This window comes from Neoarius graeffei, chromosome 4, assembly GCF_027579695.1.
Source record: "Neoarius graeffei isolate fNeoGra1 chromosome 4, fNeoGra1.pri, whole genome shotgun sequence".
Taxonomy (NCBI): domain Eukaryota; kingdom Metazoa; phylum Chordata; class Actinopteri; order Siluriformes; family Ariidae; genus Neoarius; species Neoarius graeffei.
The window spans coordinates 51,292,996-51,313,221 of record NC_083572.1 but is presented as its reverse complement, the minus strand read 5'-3'; the positions used below and the strand labels follow the sequence as shown (position 1 = coordinate 51,313,221).

At 37.6% G+C, this 20,226-nt stretch overlaps 1 protein-coding gene and 1 long non-coding RNA gene across 3 annotated transcripts; one reads left to right on the top strand and one right to left on the bottom strand.

The window, feature by feature from the left end:
* The first annotated feature begins 942 nt into the window (after nucleotides 1-942).
* Nucleotides 943-5,525, top strand: csrp1b (cysteine and glycine-rich protein 1b). 2 transcript variants are annotated; one of them, XM_060919335.1, is made up of 6 exons: nucleotides 943-1,049; nucleotides 1,448-1,557; nucleotides 2,254-2,422; nucleotides 2,566-2,695; nucleotides 2,866-2,959; nucleotides 4,438-5,525. In XM_060919335.1, the coding sequence occupies exons 2-6, from the start codon at nucleotides 1,449-1,451 to the stop codon at nucleotides 4,512-4,514; spliced, it is 579 nt and encodes a 192-aa protein (XP_060775318.1). In that variant the 5' UTR covers nucleotides 943-1,049; nucleotide 1,448; the 3' UTR covers nucleotides 4,515-5,525. The 2 variants fall into 2 exon arrangements, with proteins under 2 accessions (XP_060775318.1, XP_060775319.1); XM_060919336.1 differs by lacking the exon at nucleotides 943-1,049 and having other exon boundaries at nucleotides 1,068-1,557.
* On the bottom strand, nucleotides 1,283-7,192 carry LOC132885066 (uncharacterized). Its single transcript, XR_009654545.1, has 2 exons — nucleotides 3,080-7,192; nucleotides 1,283-1,906 (listed from the first exon to the last, which is right to left on the bottom strand). It is a non-coding gene; the product is annotated as an uncharacterized LOC132885066 (long non-coding RNA).
* Between the last annotated feature and the right edge of the window lie 13,034 nt (nucleotides 7,193-20,226).

Sequence of the window (20,226 nt, the reverse complement as noted above, 5' to 3'; positions counted from 1 at the left end):
GCATAAATCAGGTTTATGCTGTGGACAAAATGTTCTAACATGTCGTTAAATCTGGCAGATGATTTCCTCTTGGTACTGTGTTTTTCTCCTTCTGGAAAGAGCACATCTAACAAAGAGCCTTATTATTTTCAATGACAGGGTCCCTGCAATGATTTACTTCTGACGTACAAAAAAATCTAAAAACATTTTTGCCAAGAATGCTAAATGTCTGGAAACTAACTCTGAGTCCTGAAATACCTTCAGCCAGTCTAAAAGAGCTTTATTCACACCGTCATACTGAAAGCACCAAGGTTGCGTCCTCTCCTCTGGCTATTCGAATGCGTCAGGTAGGAAAATATAGTAGCACAACAACTATCCTGGAATGGTTATCTGCTGTGTGAATGGAAGAGATAAGCATATCTGTGTGGTGTCCTGTGGAAAGAGTGAGTAAGTGGATCAGTGTGTGATGGATTCATACTGAGTCGGTTTCACATAACAAACACCTTGTATGGAAATACAGGCAACCCTCAAGCACTGATTACACTAATACAGCAGGACATCCTCTGCTCAAACTAGAGTCTAATATGTCATCGGGTAGTACCAGATCCTTCTGTCCTTCTGGCACAAGACTACTAGTAATCAATCTTCACTGAATACTGCAGTGATGGATAATTAATGATGAATATCTAGCGGTTGTTTATTTGAGCTATATTCAAAATAATCATAACTCTGACTGTATGAAGAATTAAAAAAACATTAAAAATGAAGGAAGAAAAATCATAAGAAATTAACGTTAGGATCTTTATGCAAAGCCAGTTTAGGAAGGCAGTATAGCTGTGTTTAAAAAAAAATAACTGTGAGAGGAACCAGATGAAGACTGGAATGAAAGAAATTTGCGTCATAACAGGGAGTTGCTTCTCTCTCTCTCTCTCTCTCTCTCTGTTGTCCTGCCCACTCTGTCCCACCCTGGACCCTGTCTCTCTGATATTACTACCATAAGCAACAGTGAACTTTTCACAACTCTTGCTCAGCTGCATCCAGCCACAACACTAACACTACACAGACTGCAGGTAAGTGACAATGATGCCCCAAATATAGACATTCTTCCAGTGTCTATTCATGTTGGGCTACATTTTGAACTCTAATATTTATTTCTTCGTATGTGCTGCCACTTTTGAAAGACAAATAAATACCATGTGTCTGTTGGGATTTTGATAAGTGTCTGTGTGTGCTGTAAAATATGTGGCTGAGCTGAGGCTAAATAAATAAAATGAATAAAATGAGTCACAGTGTTACATAAACATAAAAATATGCCATTGTTTATTTGACAGTTTACTCAGAATATCACTATGTATGTCCATCATATTTCAAGATGAATTGTTTGTTGGTCTAGTGTAGATATTTTACCATGTATATTTGCATTGTATGGATTGTGTGTGTGTGTGTGTGTGTGTGTGTGTGAGTTCAGGATGCCCCTCGGAGGGGGAAACAGGTGTGGCTGTTGCCAGAAGACTGTATACTTTGCAGAGGAAGTCCAGTGCGAGGGGAAGTATTTCCACAAGTCCTGCTTTCTCTGTAGTAAGTCACCAACTTCAGAATTTTGTTTCAATAAGGAAGGGCTTCCAGTCGACTTATTATTGTCTAATCTATTTCAGAAACTCTGAGACATCCGTGCAGAAAGATGACATGTCTTGAATTCCTAGGTTGCATGTGAAGAAGACTAACATGTCTACTTTAACAAGTGTGCCCATATTAGGAATTCAGAAAATGAACGCCATCGTGGTAGTGGATGCCTTATATGGGACTCCAGTGTGTGCTCCTCCTCAATATGTCTGTGTTGTCCACAATATTGAAGCAGTGCATCAACGATATGAACAGAGTGCTGTTGAACTCTCCCTGAACCAAAAAGGCTTTTGCCAGTTATTTCCTGAAATACAGAAATGTTTTCTTAAAGAAAAGAATTGGCACAGACTGGAGGCAAAAGAATGCTTGAATGAGACACACATCACATGCTGTGTTATATAAGTATTTAGGGCAAGTTTTATGTACAGTGAGGCTAACATGCTTTTCATTAAATATCATTAGCACAATGCTTAATCTGTATCTTGTAAAAGGCTGGTTTCTGACTTGACTATGTCAATTTAGACCACCTAAATATAATCATATTACTGCATCTCCGACTTCATGCCTACTGATTCTGATAACATCTCACTAAAGGACATTATAGTGGGCAACTCAGCATCTGTCTCTCTCCTGCGTTTTGTTTCCTCTCAGTGGTGTGCAGAAAGAATTTGGACAGTACCACAGTAGCTGTACATGTGGATGAGATCTACTGCAAATCGTGCTATGGCAAGAAATATGGTCCAAAAGGCTACGGTTATGGTGGTGGTGCTGGAACCTTGAGTATGGACTCAGGTGAAGGACTGGGGATCAAACCTATGGAGTAAGTGGAGGATCTTCTCATGAAAGTTCTGCATGGAAATTTATAAGTGATGAGCTGAGGGTTTTAAATGGACTTACACATTTTTATATGAGCAGTTTTGTTTAAATACTTCTATATGTATTAAATAATTATTTCTCACACAGGCAAGCACCACATCATCCTACCAACAACCCCAATCCCTCCAAGTTTGCACAGAAATTTGGCAGCTCAGATGTGTGTCCTCGCTGTGGCAAATCTGTTTATGCAGCAGAGAAAGTGGTGGGAGGTGGGAATGTAAGTGACGTCTATCCTGTTTTTTTTCTAAATTAATAAATACCTTGATGCACGTTCATTAAAAAAGGAAAGACAGTGTAGAGTGAAGGACAGTCCATTGTTTAGTGCACGAGAATAAACGTCTATCAAATGATGCGAAGTGAGTTTTTTTTGTGTGTATTTTCTTCAAGTCATGGCATAAGAGCTGCTTTAGGTGCGCTAAGTGTGGAAAGAGCCTGGAGTCCACCACACTAGCTGATAAAGATGGAGAGATCTACTGCAAAGGTGAGCATCTGGTGAACTATCAGTCAGAAATACACACTAATCCATATACGGTATAATTTTAGTCATACAGTATGTTGTTTTTTCAACAGTGTGAAGGAAATTATATGTTACTACACTCACCTTCCACTTTACTAGGAACACCCATCCACCTGCTGTTTGATGCCGTTCTCTAATCAGCCAATCCCTTGACAGCAGCACAATGCATAAAATCATGCAGATACAAATCAAGAGCTTCAGTTAATGTTCACTTCAAACATCAGAATGGGAAAAATTATGATCTCAAAGTGTGACTTTCACTGTGGTTTGGCTGTTGGTGCCAGATGGACTCGTTTGAGTATTTCCAAAACTGCTGATCTCCAGGGGTTTTCACACACAACAGTCTCTAGAGTTTACACAGAATGGTGCAAAAAACAAAAAAACATTGAATGAGTGACAGTTCTGTGGGTGGAAATGCCTTGTTGATAAGAGAGGTCAGAGGGAAACGGCCTGATTGGTTTGAGCTGACAGGAAGGATATAGCAACTCATAGCAACTCTTTACAACCATGGTGAGCAGAAAAGCATCTCAGCATGCAACAGCATAAGACCACATTGGGTTCCACTCCTGCCAGCCAAGAACAGGAATCTTAGAGTCAAGAACAAGTTCCTATTAAAGTGGCCAGTGAGTGTATATCAACTCATCCAGCATTTTGTAATCTTGATCTTGGAGTACATTTGTGATTATTATTCAGCTCCAGGACTCTGAATTAGTTCATTAATAACCATGAGGTTAAAATAGCTGTGTTAGAACAGGAAATTAACAGTATTCTGATATTCCTGTACCAGTACTGGAAAACACTATGGTATACCATATGATCCTGTTCTAATAACAGTGTACATGGAATAATATGGATATAAATGGATTACAGACCTGCCAACCTTCATGTATTTTGTATAGGAGCTCTGCATTTTAACATTGGAGTATGTTGCGATGAGGTATCACTTAAAAATTTACCAAAAGAGTCTTCCATTTCCCCCCAACAATAAAAATGACAGGCAAGCCAATCTACATATGAATTTGGAATGAGTGCCAGTTGTGTAGGTGTTTTCAACTCTCTGATATTATTATGTTAATACCCCCTGAAAGCCCTGCCCCCATTTCCCCATCTCTGTTGGTTGGTGCTGTCTTCTCCACTCTCAGTTTCTCACTTGAAAGATGCAGCTTCGTTTTCTGTCAAGGTAAATGGAGAATGTTTTGAATTAATGAATGCAAAATAAAATATCTCAGTGTATCTTTGACTTAGCTAACATTAGACATGTACATATGTAACATGCTTATATTTATTCATGACTACCCCATACCCTCAAACTGGCCCCCATCCTCATCCTGGCAGAATTACACATTATTCCTCTTTGGGGTTGGCAGGTCTGGGATTTAAAATGTATAGGTCAGGTCTGACGATTTAAAATGTATAACTCTATCATTGTTTTTAATCTACAGGTTGCTATGCTAAGAACTTTGGGCCGAAGGGTTTTGGGTTCGGCCAGGGGGCAGGAGCTCTAGCCCATGCCCAATAGGAAAGCAGTACACAAGATCAAGAGGATCTGCTCCATCTCTCTGCTTCGATTTCTGCCTACTACACCTACCACGGAGTCTCACATGCTTGCGATTTGCATGCGGAAATGCTTTTAAAGCTTTAACTACTCATTAAAAGAGCATTATTTTACATGGACTGAATTCCAGAAACAGCATGGTTGCACTTTCAATGATGGGTTTATCAAACAGATGAAGTTTTCATACTGTTTTATATCTACTGGGGTTTAAATGTTCTTAATGAATCTTAAAAATAATGGGAGGTTAACAATCCTTTAAAAGTGCTACAAAAGAGCTAATTTATTAAGGTGACTAAATAAATAGTTTCTGTGGTGAACCAGTAGTGGTTTAAAACACATTACCTTTCTGTGTAATACTACACATATTACTATACATTATAGTTTATGCTTCTTTGGGACCTTTATACATGAAACTAAAAGAAACATGCTGCATGTCTCATAGTGAAGAAAGTAATTGTGGAGAAATGGTTGTGATTACACTAAAATGATCTCTATAGACTGCTATAACCTTCCTACATAGAAGCAAGATGAAATATGTGCAGATGACCTGATTGTTTGTTTACCTCTGACATCATTGAGACATCAAGAAGCAGCGAGTATTGTTAATGAACAATGAGGGGTTATGTCTCTGAGCCTGTCAGCACCCTGACAAGGAGCATGTGGTCATGAACACACAGACTCAGCTGGATGAGCGAATCAGGGAATGAAAGAGTGACAGGTTGTCTCGTGCTAATCTGAAACGAAATACTCCAAATGCAGGTTTAAGGCTTTAAATATACAACAGAAATACATACATCAGTAAAATGTACATCAGTAGCAGACTTGTCTTTTTTAAGTCATGTGTTGTGTGTGGAAAAAAGTGGAGCATGCTTTGCCACCAGAGGGAGTCCTTATGGGTAATGCCCAATGCTCATTTCACTTGTTGCTGGCATATAAAGGCATAAAGGTTGATAGTAAAACTAAATCAAATCAGTATTTGGTGTGGTATTAGTTTTCTCATGTACACCGTCATGCACATTTTGGCTTTCATTCATGTCAGTCTCTACAGGTCCCAGATAGCCTCTATAATTTTTTTTTTTAATGTGCTACATTACTTATTGTTACTTTTGTTAATGACAAACAAAAATCTATCTAACATTTGACTAGAGGTGCAGCGGCGGGGCATAGTAGGAGAGGATGAACATTTGGAAATATAAAGTTTGCTCTTATCAACAACCTGAAAGAAAGATTAGCACTCTGTTCATTATAAGTGGTTATTAACTGTTCGATGACCTTGCTGGACTAATGAGGGGGTTTTCAAGCTAAAAATAAATGTATTTTACCCTTTGGAAATAATGCCATGCCAAAACACAACTGTTTCCATTTGGGATTTACCAGAGAGTGTTAGCTGGTTGGATCAGGTACAAGACACTGTATATACACACACAAACTGAGTGCCTGGAGTCCTGCAGTTTTCAAGAAGCATTAATGAGGAATGTCTGTCGAACTATAAAAGGATATATTGCATAGGTCCTGAAATTAACTCCAACAAAAAGTTATGAGTCTTAGTAACAAAAGATTTATTAGTACACAGAGAGACTGAGGTATGATGAAAAACTATGATTAAAAAAAGGCCAAGCAAATGTCTAAGCAAAAAGGCGTGTCGCAAACAGCAAGCAATAGATAAGCCCGTGCCAGTAAATATAACAGGCGTTTAACACAGTTGAGGGCATTTTATATTCTCTTGAATGAGTAATATCTGATCAACAGTCCACAACAGATGTAAGGTTCTAACTCATATTCCATTACCCTCTCACCTCTCTTGCAGCATTAATGGCAGGGTGCAGTAGCCAAAGGTGATGTGATATGAACTGCCAATCTTCTAGGTAATCTTTGTAGGTTTATCATAGAGGAAATAATACTCACGCACAATGATCAAACAAATGCCCACTCTTCCATGCAGCTACAGTGGCTTGTTAACAAGGGCAGGAGTATCCAAGTATTGTGACAACAGAGAAATAAATCTACAAACAAACACGTATGCAAGATATGTGGCGTTGTACAAGATAGAGGTTAAGTTCAGTGATAGACATCAATCAAAGTCATACATTCAGAAGTCTCCCAGCACACATATATTATACACACAGACACGAGTGGCAGCATCAGCTGGTATGCTGCACTATGTTTAGCCACACCGTTGTATGAAGAGTATTATGTTCCTGTCATCAAGACACAGAGATGTGAGCTGTCTACAGTTAATATTTTAATCAGAGGCAGTGTTATGGGACAGGGTTGGGATGGGGTGACACCGAGATGGAGTGCATCTCTAATAGCACAGTCATTAGTCTCTCTGTGGAACACAAGGCCCTACAGACTTGTTAAGCCAAACCTTGCCAAACTCCTAGATGTGAGATTCTCAACCTTTTTTAGCTACTTTCAGCATAGAGCAATTTAAACAAGTATCATCCAACTTTTTAAATATCCAACATATGAGGCAAATGTATGAACAACTGCATTTACTTGGTTACACTATGGGGTTTTAACCATTTTATCTCAGTATGTACTTGCAGATCCAGGATGAGTTAAGTATTATAACTTTTGTAATAAATGGCAAAACATGGTACTTTTCATAAATATACAACCCTAATTCCAGAAAAGTTGGGACTCTGTGTAAACTGTAAATAAAAAAAAGAATTCGATAATTTACAATTCATGGAAACCCTATATTACATTGAAAATAGTACAAAAACAACATATCAAATGTTGAAACAGAAATTTTATTGTGTTTTGAAAAATATATGCTCATTTTGAATTTAATGTCAGCAACACGTTTCAGAAAAGTTGGGATAGGGGCATGCTTTACCACTGTGTTGCATCATCTCTACTTTTAACAACACTCTGTAAATGTTTGGGAACTGAGGAGGCCAATTGCTGTAGTTTTGAAAGAGAAATGTTGTCCCATTCTTGCCTGATATACAATTTCAGTTGCTCAACAGTTTGGGGTCTCCTTTGTCATATTTTGCACTTCATAATGCACCAAATATTTTAAATGGGAGACAGGTCTGGACTCCAGGCAGGCCAGTTTAGCACCTGGACTCTTTTACTACAGAGCCATGCAGTTTTAATATGAGCAGAAAGCGGTTTGGCATTGTCTTGGTGAAATAAGGAAAGCGTTCCCTGAAAAAGATTTTGTCTGGATGGCAGCATATTGTTCTGAAATGTGTATATATCATTCAGCATTAATGATGCCTTCCCAGATGTACAAACTACCCATGTCATGTGCACTAATGCACCCTCATACCATCACAGATGTTAGCTTTTGAACTGTGCACTGATAACAAGCCGGATGGTCCCTCTCCTCTTTAACCTGGAGGACGTGGTGTCCATGATTTCTAAAAATAATTTATACTTTTGATTCATCAGACCTTGGGACAATTTTCCACTTTGCCTCAGTCCATCGTAAAAGAGCTCAGGCTCAGAGAAGATTCAAAGATTTTTTTATTGTCAATTCACTATATATCCAGGACATATAGGAGAATCAAAATGCCGTTTTTCTCTCACCTTACTTGTAAAAACAGATAAAGATTACAAAAAAATTAAGAAAAACAATATATATATAAATATTTATAAATATAGATAATATAGATAAAAATACACTCTAAAATCAAACAATGTACAAAATAGCAGTAGTGCAAATACAGTACAATATCTAACAGAGAAGGTGCAAGAAGAGTAGCTTATGAGGTGTATATGAACAGTAGTGCAAATGAGCAATAGCAGCAGATACAGCAGTAATGCAAATGATATTGTTTATATCTGGTTTTAACTTGCATTTGTGGATGCAGTAATGAACTGTTTTCACAGACGATGGTTTTCTGAAGTGTTCCTGAGCCCATACAGTGATTTCCACTACAGACATATGTCTGCTTTTAATGCAGTGTCACCTGAAGGCCTTAAGATCACAGGCATCCAATGTCAGTTTTCAGCCTTGTCTCTTGCATACAGAGATTTCTCCAGATTCTCTGAACCTTTTAATGATATTATGTACCACAGATGATCTCATCTCATCTCATTATCTCTAGCCACTTTATCCTGTTCTACAGGGTCGCAGGCAAGCTGGAGCCTATCCCAGCTGACTACGGGCGAAAGGCGGGGTACACCCTGGATGAGTCGCCAGGTCATCACAGGGCTGACACATAGACACAGACAACCATTCACACTCACATTCACACCTATGGTCAATTTAGAGTCACCAGTTAACCTAACCTGCATGTCTTTGGACTGTGGGGGAAACCGGAGCACCCGGAGGAAACCCACGCGGACATGGGGAGAACATGCAAACTCCGCACAGAAAGGCCTTCGCCGGCCACAGGGCTCGAACCCGGACCTTCTTGCTGTGAGGCGACAGCACTAACCACTACACCACCATGCCGCCCACCACAGATGATCTGATCCCCAAATTCTTTGCAATTTTACATTGAGGAACGTTATTCTTAAATTGTTGCACTGTTTACCCACGCAGTCTTTCACAGAGTGGTAAACCCCTTCCCATCTTTACTTCTGAGAGACTCCACTCTCTGGGATGCTCTCTTTATACCCAATCATGTTACTGACCTGCTGCCAATTAACCAAATGAGGCTTTTTTAGCATTACACAACTTTTTCAGTCTTTTGTTTTGTTGTCCCAACTTTTCTGAAACATGTTGCTGACATCAAATTCAAAATGAGCATATATATTTTTCAAAAAACAATAAAATTTCTCAATTTCAACATTTGATATGTTGTGTTTGTGCTATTTTCAATGAATTACAGGGTTTCCATGATTTGCAAATTATTGCATTCTGTTTTTATTTATGTTTTACACAGTGTCTCAACTTTTTTGGAATTGGGGCTGCAATTAACATCCTCACATTTTTCTGTATTTTTATTATTAGAATGTCTATGATAATTTAAAAAAAATACACTATATGGCCAAAAGTATGTGGCCACCCGATTATTAAACCCATATGTTGACCTTCTCAAAACGTTTGCCACAAAGCTGGAAGCACATAATTGTCTAGGATGTCTTTGTATACTTTAGCATTAATATTTCCCTTCAGTGAAATCATGGGGTCTAGCTCAAACCTATTCCATTGTGACAATGCCCCATGCATAATGCGAGGTCCCTAAAGACATTTTTTTGTCTATGTTGGTGTTGAAGTGTTGTATGCCCAAATGACCTGCACAGAGCCCTGATCTCACTTTTGGGATAAACTGAAACATTAATTATCAGCCAGCCTTCTTGCCTGACATTAGTGCTTGACTTCACTAATGCTCTTTTGGCTGAATGGGCAAATACCTTCAACAACGCTCCAAAACCTCGTGGAAATCCTTCCCAGAAGAGTGGAGGCTGTTACAGCAGGAAAGTGAGGAACAACTCTATATTAATGCCCATGGTTTCTGAACGGGATGTGCACTATGCAAATACTGTGTGGGTGTGATAATTGGGCATCAACATACTTTTGGCAATGTCGTGTATTTTTACATCCTAATTTCATGTGACATTGATATCTCTATCAATCTCATGAAACCCCTGTAATGCCACTACAAACCCTGTTTTAAAACCCTCCTATTATGTTACGGGTCAAATTGACCCGTTTTAAAGTTTGAATATCTAGGAAAAATAGTTAAAAGTATTTTTTCAGTATGAAACTTCTTCTGCTTGCCTTAATTAGTGTAATCAACATATAATATGAAAATGGTTCATCTCACATATTTGCAACCACCCCCTGCATGTTTATATCACATAGATACTGTTTGGGTCAGTTTGACCCAGCAGTCAAACTGGAGGTAAAAGGGTGTCAGAAACGTGTCTATTTCTTTCTTTGCAACTGTGAGACATGTTTCACCCCAATCACACACAGGCGCGCACACACACACACCTTGTTCATATTGCAATTGCTTGTTTGTTGTATTGTTGTATTGCGATTTTGTTCATTTCTGGTTCACAAACAGTGCATGTATGTAAAACAAAATTTCAATGTTATGTTTCAATGTTGTGCAAAACTATTGTGTTTTATATGTTGGTCTTTCAAAAGTAATAAAGTGGTGAAACATGAAAAAAAGTTTGAACATGTATTTTATTTTTTTTTTGAAAAATGAGTTAATTTTTGGACCATTACCTGTTAGAGGTAAGGAACACCATTGCACTAAATATTGATAGAATAGTTAGTAATTGAGTTAGTAATGAAATATTAACAATGCTTGTTAGGATTTTTTTGGTTTTGGACATCTTTTGGATAATTAAACATGCACCGGGTCAAACTGACCCGAGAACAGCATTGCTGTTCCTGACAAATGAACATAAAAGGGGGGGTTAAATGAAAACTGCAGCTGAAACATTTTAGTTTTAGTGGTGCAGTTAGGTGGATTTTTCTTTTACCAAAACATTGCCCAACATTGCTCACCTCTGGGCAAACTAGATCATCATGAAAGCAAGTTTACGTATAGGCAAGCACATACAAGATACATATAGTACCAGTCAAAAGTTTGGACACACCTTGTAATTCATTGTTTTTTTCTTTATTTTTATTAATTAAAAGTCACTTCATGTCTTAAAGTAATGATGAATGTCATTTCTCTTTACTTAGTTGAGCGCTTCTTGACATAATATGGATTACTGCAGTTGTGGAATAGGGCTATTTACTGTATGTTTATTATTATTTACTGTTTGATTTCAAACACATTAAGAAGGCAAGAAATTGCACTAATTAACTTTTGACGAGGCATACCTGTTAATTGCAAAGCATTCCAGATGACTACCTCATGAAGCTGGTTAAGATAATACCAATAGTGTGTAACGTGTCATGAAGGTAAACAGTGGCTACTTTGAAGAATCTATAATATAAACAAAAATTTTGTTTTTTCAACACTTTTTTGTTGACCACAAAATTTCATATGTTCAATATGTTATTTCATAGTTTTGATGTCTTCAGTATTGTTCTACAATGTAGAAAACAGTCAAAATACAGAAAAAAACAATGAATGAGTAGGGGTGTCCAAACTTTTGACTGGTACTGTATAGATAGATCCAATAAGACATTCAGTTACAGTAAGAAGTATTATTATAGCATTATTTTAGTTTTCCATACATCTAATTCCATGCTTATTGCTGCTTACAGCGTTTTTAAAATACAAAGTGAAAAAAAAATCCAGACTATCAGTACCACAGATAATAGTGAATTATTGGAAATGAGACAAAGACAGTGATAGACAGAGTGATAGAGCAGGTGCTGGTTATCGTTGACCAACTCCAGAAGCAAAAACATTAGAAACACAAGTGCTGGACAAGAACTGTGTGTGTGTGTGTGTGTGTGTGTGTGTGTGTGTGTGTGTGTGTGTGTGTGTGTGTGCACGCGCACTCTATTAATATCTCCCAGTGAGAAGCAAGGCAAGAACAATAAGAGGTTGGCTTAAAAGAAGGAGATATTGTTCCTGAGCATCATTTTGTGGTACATCCCTTCTTCCATCGCTGTGTTAGAGGTAAGAGCATACCTTTACTTTAACTGTTTTTTTTATTGTCAATACGCTTAAAAATTAATACTCTTAAAAATGATTAATAATTTCTGAATAATTCTGAAAGTTGTATTTTTTCTGTGTCAACTTGTCTTTTTTTCTCTTCTATGTGATACAACAAGCAGCCCTGTCTCATAATAGTCTAAGTTCTGATACTTAAACTTCAAATGATTGATAGCTCCATACCTAATATTTAAAATGCTGAAATTAGAATACTAATATTTCCCAGCTTTATTGCAAAATGCTGTACAAGCACTTTTATTTATACACCGGTCATTTTTAAAACTTAAAATGTAAAAAGAAATCATTTGATATTCCCAAAATTGATTATTTACCACAATATAATTAGCATGTTAGTGCTGTTTGTTCAATGTGGATTCTTAATAGGGTTTCTGTAAAAGTCACAGCTCTTTAAAAGGCCTGATGCAGGTCTATTTATGGCATAGCACTGGTGGAAATAAGCAGGAGAAAGCCGGATTGTTATCTGAAATAGCTGGCATGCCATTAACCCTGACACACACTGTGTCAGCCAACACTTTCTTTATAGGGTGTGTGTGTGTGTGTGTGTGTGTGTGTGTGTGTGTGTGTGTGTGTGTGTGTGTGTGTGTATCACATCAAAGTAGCCCAGAGATGCAGAGCAAAGCGATTTAGTGAGTATAGGTTCATACTGAGCACAAAGTGTATTGCTGTAGAAATGTTTGATAATCAGATATTTGATATTACACAAATGTGTGTCTAATTTTAGTTTGAAAATGAATAATCAATTTACAAGTTACAGCTTTTTCCAAACGAAAGTGTGCTGACATTCAGAACTACTCTTCAACAGTTATTCCAATACACCAATAAACGGGAATTGGTTTTCACTCTGTACTGTATTTTATAATTTACATTGTTAATCGAATTGATTAAAATCAGAAATTATTATCATTTTTACCTTCAAGACCAACTTTAGAAAGTTGCTTGTTAGACTGAGTTGTCTCAGTAATGCTGGCAACTGAAACCTGACCTCTGCTATCAGTCTCAATGGCTAAAGCACTTAATTCTCCCTATGGTGCTGAGCTTTAGTAACAAAAGCTTTTATTTTTGTCCTCTAGGTTGTATCCACATTGTAAAGATGCCTGAGTGAGTTGGGTTTTTTTTTTCTTCCTGTTTTGTTTTCCAGCTCATCTTCTTGTGGTTGCTCACACAGCAAATGAAATCTATTCTTAGTTGGAACTGTAACAGTAGTAAAAGGAACATTTTAGTATCATTTTCTAGTGCAGAAAATTGATTTGTTACCAGTGTTTAATTTAATTTTTTAAATTAATTAATTAATTCCTTTTTTGGGGGGGGTATACTTTTGATTCACATAATCACATTAATCATGATTTAATGACTTTTTTTCACTTTGCAGGTTGGAGGTAAGTGACATGTATATCGTCATGTAATGTAATTCTGTATAAACGCTACAGTGCTACACTTGGTTTACGGTTACTTAGCACAAAAGTCTTTTAGCACAAGCCTTTTAGCACAAATCCAAAGTCTTTTAGCACAACTCTAAGTTCTTTAGCACAAGATCCAAGAACACTTAATTTTTATCATGAATACTTACTGATCATGTTTAAAGATGTTTGATGGATTAGTAAGTTTCTTTTGTTGGTTTACATATTGCAACTGTTGGTTACTAAGGAGATATGATTCTCATTTTTCTCACTGAAATTGGTCTTTTTTCGGTTAAAGACTTTGTAGCTTTATTAGTCGAATACATATGAAAACGGTAATATGTGATATCAAATGGACTTTAAATAATTTGAGTAAGTTTTTGGCAAAACGTATGTTGTCAAGCAGGGCAAGAGACATAATCCCTGGTTAATTAATTTGGCAAATGTGTAATTATTGAGTCAGTTGAATTTGTGATATGATCAGAAGTGACTGAAGTTATCTATGAAGGTGCCCACAATTCAAGGTTTATTATGGCTTAACTACAAATATCCAAAGACACCAAAGAATCGGATTTTCAGTCCATGTTTCAGGGATCAACAACTGATCCTTAACATGCATAGCAACAGAAATTCCAGTTTCCAGTCCCTAAGCAATCATAATAAACCCCTTCCTATATCAAGATGAGTATATCGACAAAGAGGTCGAAGCTATTTTCCTCGACTTATCCAAAGCATTCGTTAAGGTATCTCATGATTTGCTATTGCTAAAATTGGAACTGTGTGGCATCAATGGATCACTGCTTTCTTAGTTTCGAAGCTATCTTACTGACAGGCAACAAAGAGTTGTCATAAGATGGCTGCTATTCAAATTGGCTTCCCGTGACATCCGGCGTACCACAGGGGTCAATCCTTGGCACACTCATGTTCCTTGTGTACGTCAACGATGCTCCTGAGTACGTCTGTTCCAACTCAACCATCACTCTTTTTGCGGATGACTCTAAACTGTATTGTGCAATTGATCAGCCTGGCGCTGAGAATCTTCTTCAAAGTGACCTTGATTGCCTTCTCAAGTGGAGTCAGGACTAGGCAATGGACTTCAATGCAACCAAATACAAAGAGCTGCAGAGTTCCAAGAAGAAAACTCCAATTACTAGCTGGAATTACACCCTTGACAGTCGACCGCTTGAATGCATGTCATCCATCACTGATCTTGGAATTACACTGTCTAACAACATATCCTGGTCAAGGCACATAGAGGGCACTGTTGTGAAAGCTAATAAGACTCTTGGTCTCCTTAAAAAAGTTTGCTGGGACATGCAGAACTCCACCATTAGAAAGCTCCTCTACTGTGTGCTAGTTCGACCAAAGCTTGAATATGGTAGCAGTTTGTGGTCGCCCAATACTAACAAGCACCATGCACTCTTGAAGAATGTTCAGAGAAGAGCAACAGAATTTATATTAAACTATCTCCAAAACATGACTTATAATGAGAGACTGATTAAACTTTACTTATTGCCTTTAGAATATCATAGGGAAATACCTGATTTATTACTTTTTTCAAGTCTAGAAAGGACCTCATGTCTACTGATGTCAATAATTATTTAGCTATGTTTGAGCCACAATATAGAACGTGTAACTATGATCCCAACAATTACAACTTTATATATCTATATAAACAGGATTACTATAGGAATTCATATTTTATCAGAACTGCTGAATTATGGAATTCGTTAGCATCTAGTATTAAAGCAATTGATTCACTTAGTTTATTTAAGTTCACTCTAATTAATACTTATGTATCAAAGCGAGAAACATACGGTACAGTCCTCCAGGTTAGAATTGAGTCAGATATACAGTGGTGCTTGAAAGTTTGTGAACCCTTTAGAATTTTCTATATTTCTGCATAAATGTGACCCAAAACAACATCAGGTTTTCACACAAGTCCTAAAAGTAGATAAAGAGAACCCAGTTAAACAAATGAGACAAACATATTATACTTGATCATTTACTTATTGAGGAAAATGATCCAATATTACGTATCTGTGAGTGGCAAAAGTATGTGAACCTTTGCTTTCAGTATCTGGTGTGACCCCCTTGTGCAGCAATAACTGCAACTAAACATTTCCGCTAACTGTTGATCAGTCCTGCACACCGGCTTGGAGGAATTTTAGCCCATTCCTCCATACAGAACAGCTTCAACTCTGGGATGTTGGTGGGTTTCCTCACATGAACTGCTCGCTTCAGGTCCTTCCACAACATTTCGATTGGATTAAGGTCAGGACTTTGACTTGGCCATTCCAAAACATTAACTTTATTCTTCTTTTACCATTCTTTGGTAGAACGACTTGTGTGCTTAGGGTCGTTGTCTTGCTGCATGACCCACCTTCTCTTGAGATTGAGTTCATGGACAGATGTCCTGACATTTTCCTTTAGAATTCGCTGGTATAATTCAGAATCCATTGTTCCATCAATGATGGCAAGCCGTCCTGGCCCAGATGCAGCAAAACAGGCCCAAACCATGATACTACCACCACCATGTTTCACAGATGGGATAAGGGTCTTATGCTGGAATGCAGTGTTTTCCTTTCTCCAAACATAACACTTCTCATTTAAACCAAAAAGTTCTATTTTGGTCTCATCCGTCCACAAAACATTTTTCCAATAACCTTCTGGCTTGTCCACGTGATCTTTAGCAAACTGCAGACGAGCTGCAATGTTTTTTTTGGAGAGCAGTGGCTTTCTCCTTGCAACCCTGCCATGCACACCATTGTTGTTCAGTGTTCTCCTGATGGTGGACTCATGAACATTAATATTAGCCAGTGTGAGAGAGGCCTTCAGTTGCTTAGAAGTTACCCTGGGGTGCTTTGCGACCTCGCCGACTATTACACGCCTTGCCCTTGGAGTGATCTTTGTTGCTCGACCACTCCTGGGGAGGGTAACAATGGTCTTGAATTTCCTCCATTTATACACAATCTGTCTGACTGTGGATTGGTGGAGTCCAAACTCTTTAGAGATGGTTTTGTAACCTTTTCCAGCCTGATGAGCATCAACAACGCTTTTTCTGAGGTCCTCAGAAATCTCCTTTGTTCGTGCCATGATACACTTCCACAAACATGCATTGTGAAGATCAGACTTTGATAGATCCCTGTTCTTTAAATAAAACAGGGTGCCCACTCACACCTGATTGTCATCCCATTGATTGAAAACACCTGACTCTAATTTCACCTTCAAATTAACTGCTAATCCTAGAGGTTCACATACTTTTGCCACTCACAGATATGTAATATTGGATCATTTTCCTCAATAAATAAATGACCAAATTTAAACTTTTTTTTCTCATTTGTTTAACTGGGTTCTCTTTATCTACTTTTAGGACTTGTGTGAAAATCTGATGACGTTTTAGGTCATATTTATGCAGAAATATAGAAAATTCTAAAGGGTTCACAAACTTTCAAGCACCACTGTATATCATATAATCCTTCTATTTTAAGTAAAAATTCTGAGACTGTGTAACCCATTGCATGTCGGTGCCTGCTTAAACTTTCTCAGTGTGATAATCTGCCTCCACAAGTGATTTTTTTGCATTTCTCATCTCATCTCATTATCTCTAGCCGCTTTATCCTTCTACAGGGTCGCAGGCAAGCTGGAGCCTATCCCAGCTGACTATGGGCGAAAGGCAGGGTACACCCTGGACAAGTACTCAGGGATGTGTAGCCTCAGTTATGGGAACTCATTTATATCAGTATGCACAAAATAGCAAGTATACTGAATTATGTAATAAATATCAAAGTATCAACACTAAGTTTAGCAAATACACTTTTCAGAAAAAAGGAAAAACTAATGCTGGATCTCCACAGTGTATTGTGATTAGTTTGGCGGTCTTTCACAATTGAAAAAGAGAAGATGCTGGGATAGTTTACAGTTCAACTTCAGAATTGTTTCATTTGGTCATTCCATGAATGGAAGAGGTGAAAAATGACCAGGAAACTGTGGGTGGCATGGTGTTTAGCACTGTGGCTTCACTGTAAGAAGGTTCTAGGTTCAAACCTCATGGTCAGCTGGGGCCTTTCTGTGTCTCATCTCATCTCATTATCTCTAGCCGCTTTATCCTGTTCTACAGGGTCGCAGGCAAGCTGGAGCCTATCCCAGCTGACTACGGGTGAAAGGCGGGGTACACCCTGGACAAGTCGCCAGGTCATCACAGGGCTGACACATAGACACAGACAACCATTCACACTCACATTCACACCTACGGTCAATTTAGAGTCGCCAGTTAACCTAACCTGCATGCCTTTGGACTGTGGGGGAAACCGGAGCACCCGGAGGAAACCCATGCGGACACGGGGAGAACATGCAAACTCCGCACAGAAAGGCCCTCGCCGGCCCCAGGGCTCGAACCCAGGACCTTCTTGCTGTGAGGCGACAGCACTAACCACTACACCACCGTGCCGCCCCTTTTTTTGCATTTATTGTCATTATTGCTTTTATTTATGTAATGTATTCCTAAAGTTTTTCTGTAGTTTTAGATTGTCTATTTTATCTTTTATTAAGTAGAGGTTAGGTCGCAATTGGGACAAGAGTTCTGTTCCTTTCCACTGTCACCCCCTTCTTTTTACTTTAGCAATTTATTATGTGCAAGTGTTAAATTATTGTTATTGTAGTTCGTTAGTATTGTGTTGTATGATTTTGTGACAAATTCATTAAACTAAACTAAATTTTTTTCGATTATTGTGACCATAATCCAGAGTTGTGCTAAAAGACATTAGATTTGTGCTAACAAAAAAAACCTTCTGTGTTAAATAACCGGATACCGTTACACTTATAGAGATTTGTACCCTTATCAAAAGGAAGTATACTTCAAGTTCATTTTATTAAGTATACTTAAGTAAAGTTAAAGTATATTCTCTTAAGTATGCTTTTGTGTGCCAAGTATACTGATATAAATGTACTTACAGTATACTTGTAAGTAAACTAATCTAATACTTCTTGGGACTAAATTGGCCCACTTTTAGTTTATAAAAAGTATACTTTAAGTCTAAGAGAAGTAAACTTTGAGTATACAACTAGTATTTTTTTTATTTTGTACTGCAAGTATACCACAAATAAACTTATACACTAATAGTTTACTAGTTCTATACTTGTAGTCCACTCTTTAGTTTACAAAAGCATACTTCATAGTATACTGGAAATATACTACGAGTTTACGTGTTTTATACTTCTAGTCCACTTTTTAGTTTACTAAAGTATACTTTGTAGTATACTGGAAGTATACTATTGGTTTACTCGTTACACACTTCTAGTCCACTTTTTAGTTTATAAAAGTATATTTTATAGCATATTGGAAATAAACTATTAGTTACTGGTTATATACAACTAGTCCACTTTTTAGTTTTGAAGTTTACTGCAATTACCCTTCTAGGTATACTATTAGTTTTCTACCCCTAACCCTTACCTCATGCACAATACCAGTAGACGACTTAAGTGTTTTGTACCTTAAGGTACGATGAAGTTATAAAGGTAAGAATTCACAAAATAACAACAGATACTCAGGATTAAGAACATATTCATTTTCTTTAAAAATTAAAAATTTACTACAGGGCAAGTACACTTAAACATAAGGCACAAACATTTTAATACTTTATTACACTTTTGTTAAGTATATCTTGATCAAAAGTTTAAGTACAAGCTTAAAGTGCATATCACGGATAAATTCAGGAGCAAGATCAATGTAATTCTCCTATTTTATATTAAACTTTGGTCAAATATCTGTCACATTTTGCATTTTGTGCAAGTTTTTACCTTGCGCAATACCAGAAAAATTCAGTTGAAATCAAGCCATTTGAGGCGAATTGGTCCGCCTCTGAAAAAACTTGGCATTTGGATTTCCCGGCAAACATTGATTTTCGTGACATCACGTGCGGGACGCCTTCTTCTGAATCCTACATCAGCGCTGGTTTGTTTATGAGAAAATGACCTGGTGCTTTTCTGCAAATTTCTTCAACGTTGTCACGTAATTATTAAAATGGTTAACAGATGTATCGTAGGAGGGTGTACAGTAGCAACACCAATCTTGATGGGATTAGTACTCATCGTTTTCCGAAAGACCAGACAATGAGAGAGAAATGGGAGCGCTTTGTGCGAGGCACCCAGAAAAATTGGCTACATGCTACAGACTATAGCATTATTTGTGGTGCTCACTTCACAAGGCCTGACAACTTTGAGAACTATTTGCAGTGGGAAATGGGCTTCGCAAGGCAACTTGATCTGAAAAAAGACGCAGTTCCATCCAGCGCTCAGGTGACAATTCCATATTTCAATGCAAAATCACTAGCTGCTAAACTTGGTCTACACAGACTGTGCACTGAAACCGTGCAAAGCTCTCGCAGCCTGCTGGCGCTTCTGCAGGTGACGTCATGAATCTAGCTCCAGACTCCCTTGGGATTTTTCCAGATGCGTTTTGTTATTTTATTTTTTTCTGCTGTAGACAGATGGCCTTGTGCAAAATTACCCTTCTGCATGAGTGTGTAAAGGGGCATACTTTCATATAAAAAAAAATGAAATTGGTCCAGGATATGCACTTTAATATACTTAGACTTTTCTATATACTTTTCAGTATAAGCCAAGTATACTTATGTATAACTTTATTAAGTATATCTATGATAAGTAAATAAAAAGTAAACTGAAAGCATACCCTCTTATTTTTAGTTTAAAAGAAGTATACTA